At 50.7% G+C, this 24,133-nt stretch overlaps 2 protein-coding genes and 1 long non-coding RNA gene across 7 annotated transcripts in view; 1 reads left to right on the top strand and 2 right to left on the bottom strand.

The window, feature by feature from the left end:
* Nucleotides 1-85: 85 nt before the first annotated feature.
* GAPDH (glyceraldehyde-3-phosphate dehydrogenase) lies at nucleotides 86-4,329 on the bottom strand. Its single transcript, XM_030321532.1, has 11 exons — nucleotides 4,265-4,329; nucleotides 3,969-4,009; nucleotides 2,084-2,183; nucleotides 1,894-2,000; nucleotides 1,681-1,771; nucleotides 1,456-1,571; nucleotides 1,272-1,353; nucleotides 894-1,045; nucleotides 731-809; nucleotides 446-627; nucleotides 86-359 (listed from the first exon to the last, which is right to left on the bottom strand). Exons 2-11 carry the CDS (start codon nucleotides 3,989-3,991, stop codon nucleotides 290-292), a joined length of 1,002 nt encoding a protein of 333 aa, XP_030177392.1. The 5' UTR covers nucleotides 3,992-4,009; nucleotides 4,265-4,329; the 3' UTR covers nucleotides 86-289.
* Nucleotides 4,330-6,886: 2,557 nt separating this feature from the next.
* The window catches only part of NCAPD2 (non-SMC condensin I complex subunit D2), a 29,575-nt gene continuing 12,328 nt past the window's right edge, over nucleotides 6,887-24,133 (bottom strand). For 4 of the 5 annotated variants that reach the window (XM_030321514.2, XM_030321512.1, XM_030321513.1 and 1 more), the window contains exons 7-32: nucleotides 23,259-23,386; nucleotides 23,063-23,186; nucleotides 22,742-22,889; nucleotides 21,604-21,801; nucleotides 21,134-21,268; nucleotides 20,949-21,036; nucleotides 20,676-20,856; nucleotides 16,999-17,123; nucleotides 16,392-16,628; nucleotides 15,909-16,083; nucleotides 15,575-15,659; nucleotides 13,381-13,514; nucleotides 12,896-13,028; nucleotides 12,722-12,806; nucleotides 12,478-12,645; nucleotides 11,984-12,153; nucleotides 10,861-10,972; nucleotides 10,662-10,785; nucleotides 10,426-10,581; nucleotides 9,778-9,955; nucleotides 9,592-9,686; nucleotides 9,077-9,157; nucleotides 8,794-8,977; nucleotides 7,718-7,844; nucleotides 7,469-7,630; nucleotides 6,887-7,216 (exon numbers count right to left, since the gene is read on the bottom strand). In XM_030321514.2, coding sequence (XP_030177374.1) covers nucleotides 7,131-7,216; nucleotides 7,469-7,630; nucleotides 7,718-7,844; nucleotides 8,794-8,977; nucleotides 9,077-9,157; nucleotides 9,592-9,686; nucleotides 9,778-9,955; nucleotides 10,426-10,581; nucleotides 10,662-10,785; nucleotides 10,861-10,972; nucleotides 11,984-12,153; nucleotides 12,478-12,645; nucleotides 12,722-12,806; nucleotides 12,896-13,028; nucleotides 13,381-13,514; nucleotides 15,575-15,659; nucleotides 15,909-16,083; nucleotides 16,392-16,628; nucleotides 16,999-17,123; nucleotides 20,676-20,856; nucleotides 20,949-21,036; nucleotides 21,134-21,268; nucleotides 21,604-21,801; nucleotides 22,742-22,889; nucleotides 23,063-23,186; nucleotides 23,259-23,386 — 3,619 coding nt within the window. In that variant the 3' untranslated portion in view covers nucleotides 6,887-7,130. Of the gene's footprint in view, nucleotides 7,217-7,468; nucleotides 7,631-7,717; nucleotides 7,845-8,793; nucleotides 8,978-9,074; nucleotides 9,158-9,591; nucleotides 9,687-9,777; nucleotides 9,956-10,425; nucleotides 10,582-10,661; nucleotides 10,786-10,860; nucleotides 10,973-11,983; nucleotides 12,154-12,477; nucleotides 12,646-12,721; nucleotides 12,807-12,895; nucleotides 13,029-13,380; nucleotides 13,515-15,574; nucleotides 15,660-15,908; nucleotides 16,084-16,391; nucleotides 16,629-16,998; nucleotides 17,124-20,675; nucleotides 20,857-20,948; nucleotides 21,037-21,133; nucleotides 21,269-21,603; nucleotides 21,802-22,741; nucleotides 22,890-23,062; nucleotides 23,187-23,258; nucleotides 23,387-24,133 lie in introns of those variants that run through there. The other variant, XM_030321516.1, reaches the window with a different exon arrangement.
* Nucleotides 9,902-12,071, top strand: LOC115518184. Its single transcript, XR_003970191.1, has 3 exons — nucleotides 9,902-9,989; nucleotides 11,267-11,683; nucleotides 12,004-12,071. It is a non-coding gene; the product is annotated as an uncharacterized LOC115518184 (long non-coding RNA).

Below are 24,133 nucleotides of genomic sequence, written 5' to 3'. Positions count from 1 at the left end.
TTCTCTTTGGCACCAGCCTAGCTCCCCTCCCGCTTATCCCAGACCCTGGAAAAAGCTAAAAAACAAAACAAAAAACCCACAAGAGTTGGTTGGATACAGTATACTTTATTGATGGTACACGATAAGGTAGGGCTCCCCAAGCCCCTCCCCTTCTTCAGGGGGTCTGGGATGGAAACTGGAGGTCAGGAGATTCTCAAGTGTGTTGGGTGATGAACGGGGGCAAGGACTCCCCAGCAGCTGACAGCCTCTCTCTTCTTCCTCTTGCTGGGGCTGGTGGTCCAGGGGGCTCTTACTCCTTGGAGGCCATGTGGACCATAAGGTCCACCACCCGGTTGCTGTAGCCAAATTCATTGTCATACCTGAAAGAGGATCAAGAGTTCAGGCCTATTTTCATGAACCGGCCACCAGAGGGCGCCACACCCCCAACCACACCCCAGCAGCATACCAGGAAATGAGCTTGACAAAGTGGTCATTGAGCGCAATGCCAGCCCCAGCGTCGAAGGTGGAAGAGTGGGTGTCACTGTTAAAGTCGCAGGAGACAACCTGGTCCTCAGTGTAGCCCAGGATGCCCTTGAGGGGGCCCTCTGATGCCTGCTTCACCACCTTCTTGATGTCATCGTATTTGGCCTGAAAAGGTAAAAATGAGATGGTTATTCAAGTTCCAATCTTGCTGTTTTTTACCCAAGACACAAACCCTGAGCCCACGAATCCTTTTCCAACTCCTACTTACAGCTTTCTCCAGGCGGCAGGTCAGATCCACGACGGACACATTGGGGGTGGGGACACGGAAGGCCATGCCAGTGAGCTTCCTGCAGACAGCAGGCAAAGCAGGGTCAGTACTGCTCCTCCCGGTTCCACAGACCCCCAGGGCAGAGAACAGCAAGGAACCTCACCCATTCAGCTCAGGGATGACCTTGCCCACAGCCTTGGCAGCGCCAGTAGAAGCAGGGATGATGTTCTGGGCAGCCCCTCGGCCATCACGCCACAGCTTCCCAGAGGGGCCGTCCACGGTCTTCTGGGTGGCGGTGATGGCATGGACTGTGGTCTGCAAGCGTGGAGGAGGGAGTGAAGGCCCGCACAGCACCCCTAAAGTCATCTACCCCTTGACCCCCTCCTCCCCCGGGAAGACTTGAGACAGTGACCTGAGCCAGTCCCTCGGAACCCCCAATGCCCCATAGTCCCCACAGCCCAGGGCCACATTCGAAGAAGGGAAGAGGATCTAGCCCTGGGTGAGAAATAAACACACTGGGCACTTTCCCCATCACCCGTACCATGAGTCCCTCCACGATGCCGAAGTGGTCATGGATGACCTTGGCCAGAGGGGCCAGGCAGTTGGTGGTGCAGGAGGCATTGCTGAAAAGAGGGAGGCAGGTCAAGGCAAGAACACGTCCACCTGGCAACACACAGTACCATCTGACCACCTCCCCACTCCCTTCTCCCCTCTGCTGTGCTCACCTGACAATCTTGAGAGAGTTGTCATACTTCTCGTGGTTCACGCCCATCACAAACATGGGGGCATCAGCAGAAGGGGCAGAGATGATGACCCTCTTGGCCCCACCCTTCAAGTGAGCCTGTGGTAGAGTAATCATCATAATCCACACTCTCCCTCTCCTCAAGGGTTCCCCATCATTCCCGCTATACCAAACCCCACCCCCCATCTTTACTCTCCCTGCCACTCACCCCAGCCTTCTCCATGGTGGTGAAGACCCCAGTAGACTCCACAACATACTCAGCACCAGCATCACCCCATTTGATGTTGGCGGGATCTCGCCTATAAAGGGAGACAAGTCGAAAGCTCAGGGACATGGGGTACCATGTACCACCCAAGGTTGTCAGCCCATCCTAGTAACTCCCTCAAAGCAAATTCCACCCTGTTCCGTCTTCTACACTTACTCCTGGAAGATGGTGATGGGCTTTCCATTGATGACAAGTTTCCCGTTCTCAGCCTTGACTGTGCCGTGGAATTTGCCGTGGGTGGAATCATACTGGAACATGTAGACCTGGAGGGACAAGTGAGGGCCATCAAGCGGCTGCGCTTCAGCCAGGCTCTGCTCCCTACGCCAGCTGTGGGGGCAGCACTCACCATGTAGTTGAGGTCAATGAAGGGGTCATTGATGGCGACAATGTCCACTTTGCCAGAGTTAAAAGCAGCCCTGGTGACCAGGCGCCCAATACGGCCAAATCTGGTAAAGACAAGAGGCGAGAAGGAATGAAAAAGGGGTAGAGAATTCTCCCAGGCATGGAAACAGCCCTAGACCAACCCATCCTCTTCCAGAGGTTAGAAGATGGCACTTCCCTCCAGAAAAGTCCAAGAGGTCTAATTTTATCTTTCTTGAGCAACCCTGCCAGGACAGCCTGGCCAGAAAGTGAAGCCTGCTCAAGAAGTGGTTCAGAGACTGGCCCAACTCCCTAGTCATTACAAGTCCTGCAAAGGAGCAATGGCCATGCAGGGCTCTGCTCTGGCCACCCCCGCAGTCTGGACACATGCCTGGCACATGGCATTTATCTCCCCCACTATCTGTGCCCTCCCTGGGAATGCTTGTTCCCTGTCTGGCCCAGCATCAGGATACACCCTCCAGAGAGCAAAGAGTTGCATACTTAGCATCACCAAGTTCAAAGGGCAAGAGTAAAGGTCAGAAGTTAACTGGAAGGGGAAAGCCCATCTCTTCCTCCAAAGCGAAGAGAAGGGGAAAAAGGAATGCTTCTCAACCCCCTGATCTGAGGGCTCTAATGCTAAGCCACTTGTCCCTGCAAGCCCTCTTCCAAAAATCAGGAGTGGGAGCGACAGATATGTGTGTGGGGTGGGTGGGGGCAAAAGAGTAGTAGCCCAGGCCCCAAGCTGCAGAAAGGTCAGGCAGCTATATTTAACCCCAGATTAGAGTGGAGAGGGGATCTGATTTCTGGAAGATGGAACGGGGAGAAGGGCAGGATTCCCAAGGCTCACAGACACCTAATCCTCCCAGTGACCTTTATAGCCTGGCCTTTAGGGTTGGGTCAGCTCTAGGTATGGACGGAAGAAAGGAGCCTCCAGGAGAGCCAGTGTGATGAAAGGGGCTGCTGCTACAGAAGCCATTTTGTAGTGGAAAATTTCTGCCCATGACTCAGCTCCCCCAACATGGCACTAAGCTGCAGCTACCACACCTCTCCGGAAAAGGGGGGAGGAAAAAAAAAAGACACAAGAGGACTCCCCTAAACCCATGTTTGATTCATCAGAGAATCGTCTAGAAGAAGCATCCCTGAGGGGAAATTTGATTGGCAGCTTAAGGGATGGTCTCCGGTCAGAGTTCTGAAGTCCAGCTCTTTTAAGAGCAAGACCGAGGGAAGCCTTGCCTCACCTGGTTTACGGGATAAAGGCGACTCCACCCCACCCAGGCAGGATCAGGAGGGTTAGTCATAGGCGAGGAAGGAGGAACAGTGAAGAGCTAAGGAAGGTTGCCTAACGGTGGTTCATTCACTTCCTTCCCTGTTGCAACATGGCGGCCGGGTTCCCGCAAACGGGCCCTCCCAGCGGGCTCTGCACCCAGCTCAGCCCCGGGCACCCCGGTAGGTGGGGAGGCCGCCGGCCGGTGGGGGAGGGGCTCCTTCCCGGCACGTGACCCCGCAGGGCGCGAAAGCAAAGAAAGAAGCCCCAGCTGGGGATTAAAGGGATGGGTCCTATGCCGGGAGGGGGGCGCTCTCGTCTATCGGAGGCAGGTGGGGCGGAGGGCTGGGGGCGGCTCGCGCCCGCGGGGGCGGCAATGCATGAGGAGCCACAGCTTGGGGGAGGGTGGCCCACGCGGCTCTTTAAGGCGGGAGCCTCGGCCAGGTCAGAGCGCCGACCTTGAGTTCTCCTTGGGGGTGGGGGGGTAGGACCACCGCACCCACGTCCCTCACGCGCTTGCGAAGACTAAGCAGGGCAATGCCCGCAGTAGCGGTTCGCCCGGGGCCGCGGGACTCGATGCCCCACCCTACCCCACCCCCTAACTCACCCGTTGACTCCGACCTTCACCATCGTGTCTCGGGGACGCGGCTGCGGGCAGAGAAAAGCGACCATTAGAGCGCGGGGGCGGGTGGCGGCTGCAGCCCGGCCGCTGCCCTCCCCTCCCCCCAGGCCTCCATTCCCAACCCGCGCTCGGGCACGTCCGTCTTCCCGCCCCTGCAATGCGGGGGCCCGGCCGCGCGGCCCACCCCCTGCCCGCGAGCGCTCCCGGCCCCTTTCCGAGCCGTGCCCGAGCCTCCCGTGGCTCCCCTCAGCCTAGCTTTGCCTGGCTTTGCCTGGCTCTACCTGGCACTGCACCAGAAGATGCGGCTGTCTGTCGAACGGGAAGGAGCAGAGAGCACCGGCGGAGGCTGCAGTCTCAATTTATAGCGGCGGGGCGTGGCGGGGAAAAGAGGGGGTGCGGGCCCCGCCTCCCGCTGGCTTGCCCAGTCACGGCCCAAGGGCTCAGAGGCCTGAGCTACGTGCGCCCGTAAAGCCGTGAGTAGCAGGGCCTGATTTTTTTTTTTTTTTTTTTTTTTGGTCAAGTGTGCACGCACCTAGCATGTGGGCTAGGAACAGAGTGGGGGGGAGGGGACCGAGACGGGCCCAGTGGAGCCAGGGATCGCTGATGGCACCTAGGGCAGCCCTGTGGGCATGCAGCAAGCTGTGGACTCCAGGGCTGGCCTCCCGGTGACAACGGAAGACCTCCGGGAGCCAGCACCGCTGCACATATGAAACGGGAGGACTTTGGGAGCTTGTGGGATGGGGAGTTGGGGCCAGAGACGGGTTGCTCGCGGCCGCACGCTGCCACCGCCCCCCCCCCCCCCCCGTCCCCTTTCTTTCAGAGGCTGAGAGGCGGGAAGGCTGGGGAACTTATTCTCAAGGCTCTTCGGTAGTAGCGGGGGAACCGCAGAGGAAAAAGGCCCGGGAGGGGTCAGCCAGTCTCAGGCCGGGCCCTGCCCAGCCCCCACTTCCCCCTCCCCAGGCCCTGGCTCCCGGCCTCTCTGGGCCGGGGGCCTGGGCTGGCACTGGGCAGTGGGGGCCTGGAGAGGAAGGAGGCTTGGCGGGCGGCTTGAGGGGGAGGTTTCTGCACTGAAGGTCACGCTGTCCTGCAGCTCGGGCAGCCCAGAGAGGTAGTAATTGGGGCGGACAAACCAGGCCCTGTGTGCACCAGCTGCTCTCCCCCAGGCCGGGCTAGGCCTCCCACAAAGTCGCTCCCGGGAGACCAGAGTGCTGTGCCGCCAGGGCTGGGACACAGTGCCCCCTTCATCTCCTCCAGCCCGGGGCCGCTATCGGGACGTGAGGGCGGAAGTCCCTCCCCATCCTGGGACGTGCCGGTCGGCCCCAGAGCCAGGGACTCCTCTTCCCTGCCTGCGCCCAGGGGATGTTGGGGGCAGGGTGAGGAGTCCAGAAGAGAGAAAAAATTGGGAGGCTTTGGGCACATGGTGGGAACAGGCCCCCAGACCCACACGAGGTGGAGGAAGGGATCCACGCCACTCCAACAGTCTGGAGCCCAGGCTGCGCCAGTTTTGCGAGCTGAGGATGGAAGAAGGGCTACATTTGAACGCTTGAGAGGACAGAGGGTTTGGAAGGGGGTGGGGTGGAATGGACATGGCCCATCAGCAGGTGCTGGGGGCCGGGGATCCAGGGGCCTCTTTGCTGGCCCAGCGTAACCTGAGACCAGCCCCCTTTTCTAGCTGAAGAGCCTGTGGCTAAGTTTAGCCTGCCTGGTGATAACCTTTGCTTAAAAGGCAGAGGGCACGCTCTCCCGCACCCCGACTCCAACCCTGGCCCCTGCCCTTTCTGGGACTGCCCTCCCTCCTTGGGGCCCCAGAGCCAAGTCTGTATCTGTCTGGCGGCCTCGTGCATGGTTGGTTTCCAGGCTTTTCATGAACCCCAAGAGTAGGGCCAGAGGGCACCTAATGGTGACAGGAGGTGGCAAGTGCCACTGGCGGCCTGCTGGGGCCTGGCACTGGGACCCAGCTGTCCCTGTTCCATTCCTGCTCATGCTCAACCAGGACCATTAACCCTTTCCCTGGAAAGGGCCTCAGGGGCCCCTCCGAGCCCCGGCACTACCCAAAGTGCGTGTGTCATCTTTCATTAGTGTCTTCTGCCAGAGGGAGCTCAGTGCCCACGGGAGCATTACTGATGCAGCCTGCTGTTGTCATGACAGCAAAGACACCAGTGTTGTCATGAGAACACGCTCACTGCCTCTGGTCCAGGTGACTCAGCAGAGCAGACTTGGGGAGCTGAGGGGTGGGCAGGCTGAAGCAGTGCCTGCGCTGAGAGCCGACTTGCCACAGACCCTGGAACAGTTAAGGAATCTCTAGGTAGACAGACCGACTCCACAGATATTATCTAGAGCTGGAGGGGATCAGGACCTGACCTTCCATCTGCTCAGCCGGCTAGGTCAGTCACTGCCTCAGAGATGGGCTCAGGGAGCACGCCGGGGGAGGGGAGGACGCAGATCAGCCCTTGGTCTAGAGAAGGGTTTCTCCACCTCGGCACCACTGATTGGCATTTTGGGCCAAATAATTCTGTTTTGGGGTCTGTTTTCTGCATTGTAGGATATTTAGCAACATCCCTGGCCTCTGCCCACTAGATGCTGATAGCATCCCTCCCACTAGGTTGTGATGACAAAAAACTATCTCTAGGCATTGCCAGAAGGCCCCCGAGTAGCGCCACACTGGTCTGGAGGCTGGCCGCTGCACGCTTCTCCGCCGTGCAGCAATCCTGTCCCTCATGCGGCGTGGGGAGGTGTCCTGTCCTTCGTGCGGCATGGGGAGGTGGAGGAGGGGAAGATGAGGCACTGGGGGAGCATGGAGCTTATCAGATCTTCAGACAGGCCCCAGGACTTCGGGGCTCCTCTCCCTGCTGCCTGCATCTGGGCTCGTGTAAGCTGAAACAGACAAGCTTAGGAAAAATGTCTAAAAGTATATAAAAACATTTATTCATTAGGAAACAAGGAGACTGGCAGACATAGAGTCCAATGAAAGCAGCTCAATTCAGTTCAGTAAGGCCAGTTTAAGAGAAATGCTTTACATCATAAAGACCATTCTATATTAAAAAGACAAGAGGACAGGCAAAAACGGTATTTTACAAGGGAGTGGAATTCAAGTTCACTTCATAAGATACCCCGCACAGCAGGGACAGGAACAGGCAAGATGACTTCCTAGGGCCTGTGCCTTCGAGGAGGTGCTCGGCGGATGGGGGTTGTTTTCTTGGGTGTCTCGTCTTCCGTCATCTCTGCTGAAAGCTCTATTCAGAGGATTGGAGGAGGAAGAAAAAGCTGAGTCACAAAGATGGTGAAAAGTAGATCTCAGAGAACAAGTGGGACAGCCCCAGACTAGGCCCAGAAACAAAACCCATACTGTGCCCAGAGAAACACACCTGGGGGGAGGGTGGGGGCGGAGAGAATCTACATGGGCAGGACCCCATCAAAACCGGCCTCCCCCCACCCCTCCCCAAGCTATGCTCCCTGCGAGCCACATCTGGGAGGGAGCATCCTACCTTCCTCGCTGGACTCATCACTCGAGAAGACAATTCTGGGTTTCTTTTTTGAAACTCGCTGTTGGGTGTTTGGATGCCGACGGGCAGTGCGGTGGGGCTCAGGAGTGACAAAGTCACCGTCTGATGAGGCTGCAGAAGCCAGACGCTGGTGCCGCTTGGAGACTAGAAAAGGCCAACACATGAATCCCAAAAAAAGGATACTCTGAGAGAAGGGCCCGATCTCTCCACTTGTGGGGCTGCCTCACGTACCAGTGGATGGTTTCTTGGCTGATGGGGCTCTCTGGCTACCCCCCTGGCCAACCTCAAGGTCTTCCACCGCATCCAGCCCTCTGGTGTGGCAGACCCGAAGCTTCTGCTCAAATTCATCTATTACAGCCTGGAGGGGGGAAGAGATTAAGAGCAGGCCTGGAAGGGGCACCTGGGTGGCTTGGTCAGTTAATCGTCAGACTTTGGCTCAGGTCGTAATCTCAAGGCTCTTGAGTTTGAGCCCCGCACTGGGTTCTATGCTGACAGCTCAGAGCCTGGAACCTGCTTCGGATTCTGTGTCTTGGTCTCTCTCTGCCCCTCCCCCACCGATGCTCTGTATCTCTCTCTCAAAAATGACCATTAAAAAAAAAAAGAGCAGGCCTGGAAACTTATTTCTAAGATGAAAAAGAAACAAGGCCATGGAAAGAAAGACATGGTGAAAACATCAACGCATATCACTGAGAGAACCCAACCCAGGGAGGGTACACACTGCAGGACTACAAGTATATGACATTCTGGGAAAGACAAAACTGTGACAACAGTAAAAAGATCATTGGTTGCCAAGGGTCGGGGGACAGAGGGCGATGGGGGAGCACAGAAGACTTCTTGGGCAGTGGAACTGCACTGTGTAATACTGTAATGATGGACACAGGCCACAACACACTTTGTCCAAACCCACAGAATGAGTGAGTGACCCCTAAGGTCAACTATGGACTTTGGGTGATAATGATGTGTCAACATAGGTTCATCGATTGTAACAAATGTGCCACTCTGGTGGGGGAGACTGAGAGCGGGGGCAGGGGGGCTTTGCGTGGGTGGCAGCTGGGCACATGTGGAAGAACTCTACCTTCGACTCAGTATTTACTTTTGAACCTAAAACTGCTGTAAAAGATAAAGTCCATTTTAAAAAAGAGAAAAAGAAAGACACAGGAATTGGAGACAGAAAGATCTGGTCTCAGGTAGTGCTGGTTACTTCACTACAGTCGAGCCAAGGGAGGGGAACGGGCGGGGTAGGCGAGGCAGGTCCGGGCAGTGCAATGCAGATGAACTCATAGCACCGGGATGGCCGCTGTGCTCACCTTGCCCTCAGGCTTGGCTCCGCGTCGCAGTTTGCCCACAACTGACAAAAAAGCACTAAAGATGGACTCATCCGACAGTTTGTCCCCAAAGCAGTCAAAATTGTCCAGCATCCTGCGGAGGCCTCGCTCTGTGAGGGGCAGCTGTGACACACAGTAGGCCAGGTCCCGATACTGCCGCTCGGTCCTGCAGATGGCAAAGGCGTCGTGAGGAGCAGCGAGATGGAGGAGCGAAGGCCGTCCTTCCCCGTCAGCCCAGGGGACACCCCTTCGGAAGCCGGCATACCGGGCAGTGCGGAAGCGCTGACACAACTTCTCCACCAGGCTCTCCGTCTGCTTGTCCTTGGTGATGTAGGAGAGGAGCTGCCTGAGGAAGGGGAGATGTGGTTGTGTGGCCTCCCAGGGGCAGCTCCGTCCCTGTCGGGACAGTCCTGTCTTCCCCTAGTATCTGCCTTCTGTCATCGTCCTTTCTTCCTAGGCCCTCAGAAAAAATCCACCCCACCCCCTCTGCGAAATTCTCACCGAGAATGGGAATTTGTAACAAAAACTGCTGCCATGTCGTGAGGACTCCTATGTGCCTACCGCCGCACTAGAAACTCTATGGTACTGAAGCCCCTCAAGAACTAAGGGGCAAGTGTCAGAGGCCTCACTGTACAGAGGAGGAACAGGCACAGAGAGGCTAAGTTACTACTGAAGGTTATACAGCTACAAAGTAGCAGAGCTAGAGTTCAAATACAGGTTTGTCTGATTCTTAAGCATGTGCTACATGAAAACTGTGCCCCAAGGCTCAGGGAACCATACTTCATGATGGTGTGGAAAGGCTCTTCCTCCACCCCTCCCTCGGGGTCTGACAGGCGGCTGATGATATCTGGAAGGAGATTATAGATCGCATTGCCCTGTGAGAGAGAGAGTCATGTTATCGACACAGGGTGTGTGTCTGTGTGTGCGCGCCCGTTCCCTCGACAGTGGTCTCCCGCTGCCTCTCACCTTGTGGGAAAGCTCATTGAAGAAGTTCTTGGCCAGGGCAGCGATCTGAGGCACAGGGTCGATGAGCAGCACAGCCATCTCGCTCACCTGCCCCTTCACCTTCACCATGTCCTTTAGAATCAGGTGGGTCATCACCAGCCCTGCTGTTCTCCGCACCTGCTGAGCTGGGTCCCGGAGCCTAGGAGTGAAATCTCAAGTCACTGGCACTAATGGTGAGTTATATTGGGACACTGGTGGGAAAGGCCCTCAGCAGGAATCTGTTGCCCCTTCTTCTTCTTCTTTTTTTTTTTAAAGTAAACTCTACCCTCAGTGTGGGGCCCTAACTCATGAACCCAAGATTAAGAGTTGCATGCTCTATTGACTAAGCCACCCAGGTGCTCCTCTATCACCCCTTCTCAATGTGACATTCTAGAAGCAGTTAGAAAGCTGGGATTGGGGTAAGAGGCCAAGCTTGGAGCCAACGCTTTGGACAGAGGTGCCAATTCCTTTGGGGCTATACTTAGCGAGGGCCTGTACAGGTCAAGTATCAAGCAGATATCAAGGTAATGCTAAAGACCAGAGAAACAGTTTTAGTGATTTTCATCCTGACTGAACTACAGCCTCCCAGGGCTAGCAAGGCCTGCTACAGTGTCATGAGGGATCTCTCACCGAGCATACAGATGAGGTGTCCAGGGGTCCACCAGGTTAGGGAAGCGGATGGCCAGATCCCCAGCAGCAACCATGAGGTTAGACCGGACAATGGGGAGCGAGGACTTTTCCAGCATGGTGAATAGCAGGCGAAGCTGGGAGTCGCAGAAAGTGGCACTAGGGGCAAGGAAAGGATCATCAGGGAGAGGCACCATCCCCATCCTCTCTGAGAGGGCAGTACTGGCCCCAGGGCCTACCTGATCATGCAGAACTTGCCAAGGGCAAGTGAAGCGGCTGCAGAGAGCTCTGGGTTGCTGTAGAGGCCCGGGTTGTTGCAGACTTTAAGCAGAAGTGGAACAAAGGCAGCCAGGATCTGTTTGCCTGTTGGAAGAACGGCTCTAGGTCTGGGACAGGTTATCTCGGCCGGGGAGCAGGTCCCTCAGCAATTCTTCTTACCATCTAACAGCTCCTTCTCACAGATGCTGCGGATGAGTTCTGCCTCTGGATCATCAGCGGCAGCGCCCGCCAGCCCCATCTCCTCCTCTATGGTGGTGTCAGAGCTTGTGTTCTAATGGGGAAGAAACCAGGGATCATGGCTCATCCAAGACAGCATTTTTAAAAAATTTTTAATATTTTATTTTTAAGAGAGACAGCATGAGCAGGGGAGGGGCAGAAAGCAAGGGAGACACAGAATCTGAAGCAGGCTCCAGGCTCTGAGCTGTCAGCACACAGCCTGATTCAGGGCTTGAACCCATGAACCGTGAGATCATGACCTAAGCTGACATAGGATGCTTAACTGACTGAGCCACCCAGATGCCCCCAAGACAGCATTTTTAACTCCAGCCTGCCTTTCATTTTGCAGGAATGTGTCTGGGGAAAGGCAAGTTCTGTAAAACCATTCCTACAGCGGTCAAATGTGTCTATAAAGAGGAAGCACACCTTAATTAAACAGGAAAAGAACTAGGACTCTAGTTTTACTTCTAAGTTGCCAAATGTGAACTGGCAAATTCAAAGTGGAACAAGCAGCATTATTTTCAAGTTGCTAAAGCATATTCCTACATCTCTGAACTCATCCTCACAGAAGCACGTCATTTGCTGCATACAATCAATAAACGGATCATGGGGACAATGGTTCAAGGTCACAGAGGTCAGACCTAATTCCACTGCTGCAAGATACTCTGTGTCTTATTTGTCTGCAAGACACCACTGCCTCTAGTGGAAAGAACACAAGGTCCCCATAAGGTGGCAGGCCCAGCAACCACGGCTGATGGGAAAGGGGGTGCGTGTGTGCTTATTCTAACAAGCAGTGCCTGAGGGGGAGCCTAGATTTCATGCTGAGGTCCCTAACTCAACGCTCTGTTTCCCTAAAACTTTCCTTCCTGGGTGGTCACCAACAGACTGCTCCATCTTTGTTCTCACTAACCTTTCCCAGTAACAGCAGCAAGGAGGCAGGGTGTCTTCCTCATTTAACAGTAGAAAAGCAGAGGTTCCCAGAAGGAAACGTGAGTGACCCACAGTCAGGAAATAAATCCGGGAAATGCTTGGGACACAAACCCAAACACGCAGGCACTTCATTCACCTTCTCCTTTGGATCCTTAGTCTTCTGCTCCTGCTCTTCCCGAAGAACCCGGCGCCGACAGAGCTCCCCGCTCACTGCCTGTTCCAAGTGCACCAGCTGCTGCAGAGCCACATCTCCAGCCAGGGACAGCAGGTTCATCAACAGGAAAGTGGGGAGCATGGGGGTGTCCTCTGGAGGAGGAGAGGGAAAGCAGGGAGAAAGAGACAAAATTAAATCTCACAGGACCCTGCATTCTGTGTTGATGGCTCTACCTCTTGCTCATGTGCCATACACAAGCTGGCGCAGAAGAGAGAGATGGAGACGGGGGAGGGTGGGCGGGGAGGGACGGGGATGGTGGCGGTGACTGGCCCACTCTGAGTGACAGAAGTGAGACAGTGTGGTCTGCGGAGGGTCAGGGGCTGCTGTAGGAAGCAGTGCTGGCAGTGGCTACTGGCTCGACAAGGAAAGCAGTAGACTCTGGCTGCTGCCCACGGGGGACCCTCTTGCCTACTTACTCGGGACTTCCTGGGTGGCGCTCTTCTCCCCCAGCTTCTCCAGGGCCTGCTTTGCACAGCCCTGCAATATCTGGGCACAGATCACCTCGGGGCCCTCTGCCAGCTGGTAAATGAGGGTCACTGCCACCTCTTTGAATGGGATCCAGAGTGGGTCTGGGTGGACAAAGCCTGTGGAGGAGAAGGGAGAAGTCACCCACAGCAGACAAAGGACTCCATTCTACCCGAGGCCTTCACGATAGCTCACCTTTTGTGACCACCTCTTGCAGTCGCTCAAACAACCTATGTTGCTGAGGCAGCCGGAAGGGAGGGTGACGTTTGCTCAGAGAAGGCTGTCGAGAACAGGAAAGACAAAAGGTGGGTATGTGTTGAGAGTGTGTAAGAGGATGGCCACTCTCCTTGGTCTGGAGACCCCATGTACCTTTCTCCTGTCAGAGATGTTGGCAATGGCATGGCACACCTGCTGGGCCAACCTGTAGTCCTGTGGAAACTTCTCATCCAGTCCTATGCTCACCAGTGTGTCTAAGTTGCTTCCCACGATTTCTGGTTTTCCTCTAGAGGAAGGAAACCACACAGTCAAAGCTAGTCAAGGACAGGACTCTGTGGGGGAAAATGCCAAGCGGGGTAGGTAACAGCACTCAGTGCAAGGCTAGAGCCCTGGAGCAGACAGCAGAGGCTCTGACATGGGGCTGGCCCCTCAGAATCCCTCTTGCTGTACCAAATCCTGTTATTTCTGCTGCACGGGGTGCAGAGGAGGGCGCTGCTACTATTTTATTTTTCACTTAGGTAGCCGACTCACGCACACAGCTTGGCTGGGCGTGACTGCTGTTATTGAAGGAAAGGGAGCTTTCTCAGAACCTTCCCTTTCCCTCTTATTCCTAGCGTCTGTCTGGATCTGAGCCTCACCGTGCCATCATCCCAAGAAGCATGACAGAGGAACAGCGCTCCAGAGGAGAGCAGGGGACCTTCTCGGTCGCCCGCTCCCACAGCAGCTGGGTCACTGCCGGTTTCAATTCATCCTTCTGCACAAACTCACAGAGCTGAAGAGAAAAGAGAAAGGGCTCAGGCCAAAAAATAACAACCCCCCCCCCCCAATCCTTGGTCCGCTTGTCTGAAGAGAACGTTGAGAGCCCGAAGTGGGTAAAAGCAATACTTAGGGATGGAAAAGGAAGAAGGAGGCTCGAAATGTAAAGTTGGGGTTTGGGGAGGTACTTGCACCTCTGTCACTTTTCTACCTTCATGCCTTCAAAACTACATTTATTAAGATGACATATTGAAGTCCGTGTGAGTCCATGGCTCTGACTACATTCCGGGGATTTCTAGTAGCTGTTGTTGCTGTGACCACAACTCAACATGTCTAAAGCAGAAAACTCCATCCTTCCTTGCCTTTTCATTTTGCCCAGGGTACCAACATTCTCAATCACATATGCTTAACACTTCACAGTCAGCTAATTTCTTCCCCACTTAATCCTATCCATTTTTCCTTTATAATCTATCTTCCATTAAGTGCAACTCCACAGCTTTTCCTCCCAGCCCGAGTCTAGTCCTTTGATGCTGCACATTTACAGAAGGTCTGTAGACCTCGTCTCTAGCGTCCTCTCCAACCAACCTGTATGCTCCTGTTGGACCAGTCTCCCAAACATCTTCTTCATCACGCCACACGTCTGCTCATCATTTAGAAATAGCTCTCCTTTGGAGCACTTGGGTGGCTCAGTCCGATAAGTGTCCGATTCTGGCTCAGGTCATGATCCTGCAGTTCGTGAGTTCAAGACCTGCATCAGGCTGTGTGCTGACAGCTCAGAGCCTGGAGTCTGCTTCAGATAGATTCTGTGTCTCCCTCTCTCTCTGCCCCTCCCCCACTCACGCTCTGTCTCTCTCTCAAAAATAAATAAACATAAAAAAAAAAAAAAAGAAACAAAACTCTCCTTTGCCTATAGTAGGGGCTCTGGACCAGGAGAGGTAGCCTGACATTTCAGCCCAGCGGCTGCCACCAGGCTCCTTTTCTCCCCAAGAGAAAAATGTGGCTGGTGGTAGTGCTCCACCTGGTGGAAGCTGGTGGTCAGCACCACCTCCACCTGTCTCCACAACCCAAATACTTGTACTTCAAAAGCAGGTCCACCTCACTACAATGTTGGCCAACAAGGTGAAAGTCCTGGACTTGTGAAAGGCATTCAGGGACCTTTACAATTCAGTTCCAACCTACACTCCCACTTTATTATCTTTTGCAGATAACAGTTTCCAGCCAGAATGTGATCTTTTTCATGCCACAACTTTCTGTGCTCTTAATTGGCTTTCCATCTACATGCTCCCTCCTTTCTCTCTCTACATCCTACTCATCAAGACCCTGTTTAAGTCCTACCACCTCCAGGAAGCTTTTCTTGACTGTTCTACCTCATACTGCTCTCTTGCCCACTCAGGACTCGTCAGGGTAACGTACAAGGTATGAGTATGTTTTCTGGAGCTCTTATTGCCTGAGTCTCTGCCACCAACCAGCCGTGATTAGCCAAGTTCCTTAACCTCTCAGTGTCTTAAGCTTCTCACTGTAAAAGGTACACTAACAGTATTACCTCACTGGGTTGTTGTGAGGGTTACACAAGTTCATATGAGCAAACTGCTAAGAACAGTTCCTGGCATGTCATTAGTGTTACCCTATCACCATTGCTGCTACAACCATTACCTGTGCCACATTTTTTTGGCACTGAATTACCTATGTGCCGCATCATTCTATAACTGTTTTATGTTTTTTGGCTACCCACTATACTGTTGGTTCCTTTTAAGTTGGGAACTTGAAAACAATCTTATACTTTGTGGGGCTGAGTAAACTGCTGAACACGTACATAGTAATCACTAATACTTGTTGAATGAATAAAGAAAATAGAAGTAAGGGGGCGCCTGGCTGGCTTGGTCAGAAGAGCATGTGATTTTTGATCTCAGGGTCATGAGTTTGAGTCCCACATTGGCTGCAGAGATTACATAAAGAAACAAACAAACAAACAAACAAACAAAGAGAAGAAAGAAAAAGAAAGAAAGGAAAAGAAAAGAAGGGAAGGAAGAAAGGAATGAAGGAAGGAAAGTAAGGAAAGGAAAGACAGAGACTTACAATTTCCTCAAGACACTGGATAGTCCCAACTGAGGCATCCACTAGTAGCAAAGAGAGGTTCTGAATCAAAGTCTGGGCTTTGGCTCTGTGGGAATAGCAGAGAGCAGAGGTCATTAAAAACTGGCAAGTTAAACCTGGCAAACAGGTGATTAGGACTATCCCACCACAGTGTCAGATGACTTTACTGGAAGTCCAGCCCCGCCCTGAGCCCCATTAGATTCAGGACTCCTCAAGAAGGATGCCCCCGCCCCCTGCCATTCCTGTAGGAGACTGCAAACGTCCCCTGAGAAGCTGACCCTGTTAAAGCTGGCAGAGGCAAAGGTACCACATATACCTGGCAGAGTCCCCTCTGGGGCTGAGGTAAAGCTGGCGGTAGGCATTAAGCACAGCCTCCCGGATGCCAGGCTCCTTAGACCAGATGAGAGGGAGCATGCGGCGCACCCCGAACAGGGCCTGAGGTACCCCAAATTGGAACACCATCACAAAGAATTCAATCACCTCCTGCACCACTGAGGGAGAGACAGAAATGTCACCCATCTGCTTGGCAAAATTCCCCCAATACTTAGAGATAGAACCTTTCCTACTGTAGCAACATGCAAGTGGAAGCTTCTTCCATTTCCCCCAAGAATATCATCCTAGATGGCCCTGTCGTGAAATACCCTATGCATACCACGTCTGCTCCACAGAGCTAGACAAAGCAAACGGAAATAAAGAATCCTTGCCTTTTGAAGGAGCAGACTGTTATCAATAAAATACAGGCAAGACTGGTTTTTCCAACCCGAAGACACAGTCTTTACAGAGAGGGATGCTGGCACACCTGTAGTTGTGTTTTCATACATCATCTTGCTGATGATGCTAATGGCCTCTGTAATCTTCAGAGAGAAGCTGTAGGCATCCTGCAGATACTGCACCAGCATCTCCTGCTTCACCAGCTCATCGCTTTCCCTGGATTTCACGGGCTCTGACACACTGGACTTGTCTTTACTGTCTGTCTGTCCTGGGCCCATGTTCCCTGCAGAACCCTGGGCATTCTCCTGTGTGGAAGCTGCTGGGCCTAGGAGTTAGAGAATTCTAGGATGGTTATTGCTCGAAGGTGTATGGGGAAATCTATCGGCTACAACATCCCCGGATAGTTCTTTCCACAATGGGAGGGTATACACTTAGAACCTACTCTAAAATGTCTTGGTTCATTTCTCAAAAAATTCCGAACATCCTCTATGGTTTGGAAATACCATTTCACGCCATATGACTATCAATCTTAGGTCCATGGGCTGTATCCATTCCAGGGCACTGCCAAATCTCCTCTGGACTGCTGTGGCACAGTGCCTCCTGGCACTCCCAGGCCAGTGTCTGGCATAAAGTAAATAGCCCATCGATACTAATTGAAATGTTTTGTTTGCTAACTGAAGAAGGAAAAGAAATACCTTTGAAGATAGTCCCCAAGAGATTCAGGAACCTGGTCTCCTCTGACTCCTCTGGGTCCACATGACTGAAAGGCTCAGACTCCTGGAAGTGGCCTATGGCTTCTCGAGTGAGAATGATGGCCTGCCTGGAAGAACATCCACCGGTCACCAACTTGGCACCCACGGGAGTGTCACTGCAGCCTTCTGTAATGCAGCCTACCTCATGATTACATCGAGAACCTAGACTTACTACCCCAAAGAAAAGGAACACTTCTCATGCTTAAAAAGTTGAGAAGTGGGGCGCCTGGGTGGCTCAGTTGGTTAAGCATCTGACCTCAGCTCAGGTCATGATCTCATGGTTCATGGGTTTGAGCCCCAAGTCAGGCTCTGTGGTGAGAGCTCAGAGCCTGGAGCCTGCTTTGGATTCTGTGTCTCCCTCTCTCTCTGCCCCTCCCCTGCTAGTACTCTGTCTCACCCTCTCTCTTAAAAATAAAAACATTAAAAAAAAAAAAAAAAGTTGAGAAGCACCTACAAGGGTGGAGCTCAAAACACTTTCCCATTTTTGAAGTGACAAGGCTTTACTACATAGTCTTCAAAGAAACTCAAATAAGACTTTTCAAATTTAAAGGTCACAAACCTACTCCAAACATCTACTTAAAAACTTTGCTAAGTCAAAGTTTAGAAAAAGTAAGTGTTCAATAACTGATTAATTTATGGGACATCCATACAATGGGAGTCAATGTTAGCATAAAAAAGAATGAGGCAGCTATTCATGTATAAATATTAAAAACATTGCAGTATGTTGTTAAGTGAAAAAAAGCAAGGTGGTAGATTAGTGGGTAGAAAATTCTACCATTTGTGTAAGAAGGGAAGGAAAAGAACATATGTTACACTATACATCTTTGTTATCTCTAGAAGGGTGTGCGATAAACTCGGAATGTTGCTTCCTTGTAGGAAATGAATCTAAGTAGCTAGGAAATAGGCTTGGAAGGGACTTTACAATGCATGTCCTTGTTATAATTTAAAATTTTGTACCGTGTGAATGTACTAATTTAAAAAATAAAAGATTTTTAAGTAATCTCTACACCCAATGCGGGGCTTGAAATCACAACCCTGGGTTTAAGAGTCGCATGCAATACTGACTGAGCCAGCCAGGCTCATTTTTTAATGTAATTTTCTGTTCTAAAAAATACTATTATTAAACTGTTAAAAAGTTTTTAAAAGAAGTTTTGTTCTAACACACATTTAACTGGCATCAAATACCTCAGTTATTAAGACCATAACCCAGCACTGACTGCTGAGGTTTTCTGAAGGAGGAGGGGACATCTTTAACATGAGAAGAAATCTTTATTTTAACTGACAGGAGAAAATACTAATATGGTTGGAGGCAGAAGAAGCAGTTATAAAATTACAGTACCTCTTTACACCTTAGCAAAGTAAATAAAGACACCAGAGAGACATAAGGGAGAGCAAACTAGCCACCTTCCATTCAGTTTTTTCTGAACAGCCTAATTAGGTAGGAAATAAATCAGTAACTTGTGGCTGAGGTTTAAGGAGACCTGCTGATAGCTAGAAGGGCTTTTGTTGCTAGCTGCCCTGAAGTTCTAGAGTCACAAAAACACTGGGAGAAATCTGTTCTCCAAGGTCAGGATTAACAATGAGGCTGATTTCAAGATTAAAGTAGGATTAACAGAGTTTAATATTATTTATTAGCTCACAGGATTTAGTAGAAAGAAATTAGAGACCACATGATCTAATCAATTGCTTTTTTTAAAGGCTTTTATTTTTTTTAAAGGTTTTTTTTGTTTGTTTGTTTCTTTTTAAAGTAAGCTCTACGCCCAATGTGGGGCTTGAACTCACGACCCTGAGATCAAGAGTTGCATGCTCTACTGAATGAACCAGCTGGGCGCCCCTAATCAATTTCTTATTTTACAAATAATGAAACTGAGGCCAAGGAAATTTAAGCAACTTATTTAAGATTATACAACTAGAATTATACTTACAGGCTTTCTTCTTCAAATGGAGAACTTTTGCATATTTAATTATAATATTATTTACATTTAGCTGTTTTCATGGTTCTTTAAACATTTGTAAAAGTAGAAAAGCATGCTTAATTGTGGACTGTGCCTTTGGCATAAATCTGGTGTTCAGGCCATTATTATAATGAAAACACCTACCATCACTTGGTGGCACCATACCCCAAGTACAGTTCATTTCATTTATTTAAACAAAAATTTTTTAAATTTATTTTGAGAGAGAGAGACAGAGAGAGAGCGAGAGCAAGCATACAAGCAAGGGAGGTCCAGAGAGAAGGAGACCGATCCAAAGCAGGCTCCACAGCATCAGCGCAGAGCCTGACACTGGGCTCGAACTCATAAACTGTGAGATCATGACCTAAGCTGAGATCAAGAGTCAGATGTTTAACCGACTGTCCCACCCAGGTGCTCCTATTTACTTTTTAAAGACTTTTATTACTTTTGAGAGAGAGAGAGAGAGAGAGAGAGAAAGTGAGCAGGGGAGGGACAGAGGATCCGAAGCAGGCCCCGAGCTGACAGCAGAGAGCTGGATGTGGGGCTTGAACTCATGAACCACAAGATCATGACCTGAGCAGAAGTTGGACGCTTAACCAACTGAGCCACCCAGGTGCCCTGATGTTTTTTAAAAGACTTTTAAAAAGATTTCTTTTTTTCTTTTTCTTTCTTTCTTTCTTTCTTTCTTTCTTTCTTTCTTTCTTTCTTTCTTTCTTTCTTAGAGAGAGCGAGCGCATGCGCACACAAGTGAGAGGGTGAGAGGGGCAGAGAGTGAGAGAGAGAGAATCCCATGCTGTCAAAACAGACCTCAATGTGGGGCTTCATCTCACAAACTTTAAGATCATGATGTGAGCTAAAATTGACAATCAGACGCTTAACTGACTGAGCCACCCAGCTGTCCCAAGTGCAGTTCCTTTTAAAGAAATACTGTTCCTCAAAAGTTAACTCTAGAGGCGCCAGGTGGCTCAGTCAGTTAAGCGTCCAATTCTTGGTTTCAGCTTAGGTCATGATCTCACGTTTTGAGTTCAAGCTCCATGTTGGGCTCTGCGCTGACAGTGCAGAGCCTGGTTGGGATTCTCTCTCTCCCTCTCTCTGCTCCTCCCTTGTGCTCACACACACACTCTCTCAAAATAAATAAATAAACACACACAAAAAAAGTTAACTAACTCTAGGGGCACCTGGGTGGCCCAGTCCGTTGGGCATCCGATTTTGGCTTAGGTCATGATCTCACAGTTTGTGAGTCTGGGCTCTGCACAGGGGTCTGTGGTGACGACACAGAGACTGGAGCCGGCTTCAGGTTCTATGTCTCCCTCTCCCTCAAATATAGGTAAAACATTAAAAAAATCAAAACAAAACAAAAAAACCAATGGGGGTGCCTGGGTAGCTCAGTCAGTTAAGCATCCAACTCAGTTTTGGTTCAGGTCACGATCTCACGGTCTGTGAAATGGAGCCCTGCGTCGGGTTCTGTGCTGACAGTGCGGAGCCTGCTTGGGGTTCTCTCTCCCTCCCTCCCTTATTCTTTCCCCCTTCCCGGCCCACGCTCTCAAAATAAGTAAATAAACTTAATAAAAATAAATACATACATACATACATACATACATACACACATAAATAAGTTAACTCTAAACCTAAAAAGATCATTAGAGAAAATCTCACTCTTTCACATACTTGTAACTAGCCTTGGCAAGCAACTGATGGATGCGTTCTTTCACGTCTTCGGTGGTCTCTGTACTAGCAATCACCACAGGAATCTCCTCTTCTTCCTGGGGAAGCTTTAGCAGCTGCTGCAGGGTAGACCTCAACTCTGGCAGCATGGCTTCCCACTCCTCCTCTGGGTCCAGCACTGCAGCTGAATGAGAAAGTCTCACTTAGACTCTTGGAGTTTCTGATGGCAGGGAACAGGATGTCTAGGGTGAGGATTCCTACACAGTAACTACTTACAAGCAGCTGCAGTTCGCCTCTGGGCCCTCATCTCTTGTAATTTCTGGGTTTCCTTCTGCAGTGGTCCAGCAAGGTCAGTGTCACTAAGCTACCAAGGTAAAATGAATATCAGGGTCATTAAGTCACATAATTTCATTCCTGTTTCCATTTATTCTATCTCTTTTGGGTAGATCAAGCCTACTTACCTTGCAGGAAAAGGGATTATTGGCAAGAAAACTGGCCAGCAGCTGAATGGCATTTTTACATACTAGCACTGACTTGTCTGCCAGACGTCCCACTGCTAGGGCCACCACTGCTTGGAAACGTGTCAAGGGGAGAGCCTATGTGGGGTAGGAAGAGAAGAATGAGCTCACGTACCACATCATCCATTCTGTTCATCATACTCAAAATGTTCTTGAAGTACACTGTATGTGAGCTACCTACTCACTCTAAAGAAACTTTTCTATGGGATATAAAATAGTTACTCTTTGTCGTGGTTAAGACACAGTATAGTCCTTAAATGGAGCCAGGCATCCTTGTCCTTGGTAGAGGAAGACCTTTATTACTGGTAGTAAGAATATGAATTCTAGACTCTTCTGTGGGACACGGGATTCCTCTTTTCTCCAGCCTGTCTACAGAATACTGTTATGTCTTTATCATGCAGAAGGCTATTCACCTTCTGCTGGACGATTCGGGTAAAGAGCTGCAAAACACGGCTCCGCACAAAGGAGTTGATGTCGTGGCCATGGGCTTGCAAGGTGTCCAAGAACTGGTCTCTGGTGTCTCGGGCTGCTTCCTCCAGCTGATCACCATTCAGAACCTGCAGGACCATCTCCGCCATAGCTGCCAGCACAGCATTGCGCATCATGTAACTCTACGGGAGAAGTGGTCTGGTCTGAGGCTCCTCACTCCAATGCTAACTCTCCCTTCCCCAAACTCTTGGGCCTGTCCAGGCACAAAGAAGAGGTGAGGCCTTAAGTTAAGGGTAAGCTTGCTTCACTCTGACTTTCTCTGGTCAGTTGCCTAGGTATCCACTCCTGAGATCAATGGAAGGGGCCTTGTCTGCTTGAGAATATAGGGACAAAATAAACAAGAACCCCCATTTTTTCCCCATAAGGCTCATCACGTCTGTACACGTTTAAAAAGCATTAATTTCTACCTTTCATCTGAAGCTTCAAAGCCTTTGATCCATCCTAATAAAACACCCCCTTCCCTCCCACTCCTTCTTGCATTTTACTGACAAAAGAATGAAACACAGAGAAGCACAAGTCAGCCCTAGGGTGCCATGCAAGTCCACTGCAGAATGTGAGGAACAGGGGTTGGGGTTTTTACCAGGCCAAGAGCCAGAGAATGGAGTCTTGCACAAGAAGTTATAATACACTAGATGACCTAGGAGACTATCTTTGTCCTTGACATTGACCCGGGATGCCCTGCATCAGTGCGGGAGGCAGCCAGGCAGAAAGAATTGAGAGTGGCACTGTTCAGAGAGTGCAGGCAAGCTCTATGGTAGGAAGAATGGAAGGAGCTTCATCCTGATGAATGGAAGGGACTCAGAACGATGGCCGAGTGACTCTCACTAGACCTAAGGCATGGAATTGCCATCCCCTTACCAGGCGTGGATAAAACCGGTTGATACTGAAATGGAGATTAACAAATGGCTCTTTAGTCAATAAACTCTATCTGCTTCTCTGTAGGAAGAAACTGCCACCAAGTTATGCTTAGACACCTTGACTTCACGGGAAAGCCATCTTCTTGTTATAAGAAACAGCCTTAAAATTCCCAGAAGAACCTGAGATTCCCAGGGGACCACTTACCTCTCCATCCAGATGATCCAGCAAAATGCACATGCTGGACATCAGGATGGCTGGGATGTGTTCTGCTAGTTCTGTCAGAAAAGCTGCAAAGCCCTTTGCCCCTGAGGGGTCCCGACTCAGCTCCTGGGGACACTTCTGTCCAATCTCTCTGTGCAGGAAAGAAAGCACAGCCACAGCAAGATAATTCAGTTCCCAGTAAGGGAAGGGAAGTCAGGTATCTAAAATCTAAAGAAACCTAGTATGTACAGAGAACGCATTTCTAATCTTTCTTTTATCTTCCCCCTGAGGGAGATGAGAATCAGAAACTTAGACAAGAGTCACCTTACAATCTCTCCCACGATGCTCTTCATTCCATAATCAGTTGCCCACAGACTCACAGCCGCCACCAGTACCGGTGCCAGGTGTTCAAAGTGCTGCAGCATCTGGATGATCTTCACAGTGGCACCTGTGGAAATACTACACGTGAGAAATTACGGGCAAAATGGAAACCGCGGGGCAAGGCAGAGGGCTAACTTACTGAGCATATGATTATAACGTGTCAAGGCGACACCAAGCAGGCGTGTTATAGCTTCCCGGGTGGGGCGGTTCTTCTGGTGACTAATGGTGGGGTTCTCCAGGAGGCGGTAGCAGCAGCCAGTAACCAAACTGAGAAAAGGAGGGAGGGAGATGATGAAGTCAGCTGTGTGGATTCATCTATACTGGGGCCCTGCCGCTTTCATTCTCCTTCTCCTGCCCCAAAGTCAGGGTCTTCTAGCTTTCTTCATTCTTGTGATCACTGTCTACACCAAGGTGCTTTGCTTTGACGACTCTAGATAGGTGCTCTGTCCTTCAAGATTACCAACCTTCAACCAGTTATACTTATACAGAACCCAAATAGATGATAAAGGGTAGGAGAAAGTGACCAATGACTTCCCATGGTTAAACATCATGGTTAATTCAGTTCTTATCTTGGTTGACCTTTTAGGTGCACTGGATGCAGCTGACCACATTTCTCCTGGAAACACACTTCATGTGGCTTCCCAGATGCCAGACTCCCTTCCCCAGAGTACAGTAAGGATTTCTGCTCTCCTCTAGCTATGCTTACTGATTTGGTAATCTCAGACTTGGCGCATAAATACCATTTATATAAATACACTGACTGCCCAAATGGGTACCCTATCTCAGACCTCCCTCTCGTGCTCCAGACTTGCACATTCAACATCGGAATCAGACAACATTGCTTGGATGTCTGATAAGGACCTCAATCTTTGTATCCTCTCTTTGTATTCAAACTTTGAACTCTCTCTTTTTTTTAAGCATTTTAAAAAAGTTTATTTATTTGAGAGAAGAAAGAGAAAGAGGAAGCAGGGAAAGGGCAGAGAGAGAGAGAGAGAGAGAGAGAGAGAGAGAGAG

The sequence above is a fragment of the Lynx canadensis genome, chromosome B4 (assembly GCF_007474595.2).
Source record: "Lynx canadensis isolate LIC74 chromosome B4, mLynCan4.pri.v2, whole genome shotgun sequence".
NCBI lineage: Eukaryota > Metazoa > Chordata > Mammalia > Carnivora > Felidae > Lynx > Lynx canadensis.
The sequence above is the reverse complement of the archived record's forward strand: the minus strand, read 5'-3'. Positions and strand labels throughout refer to the sequence as shown.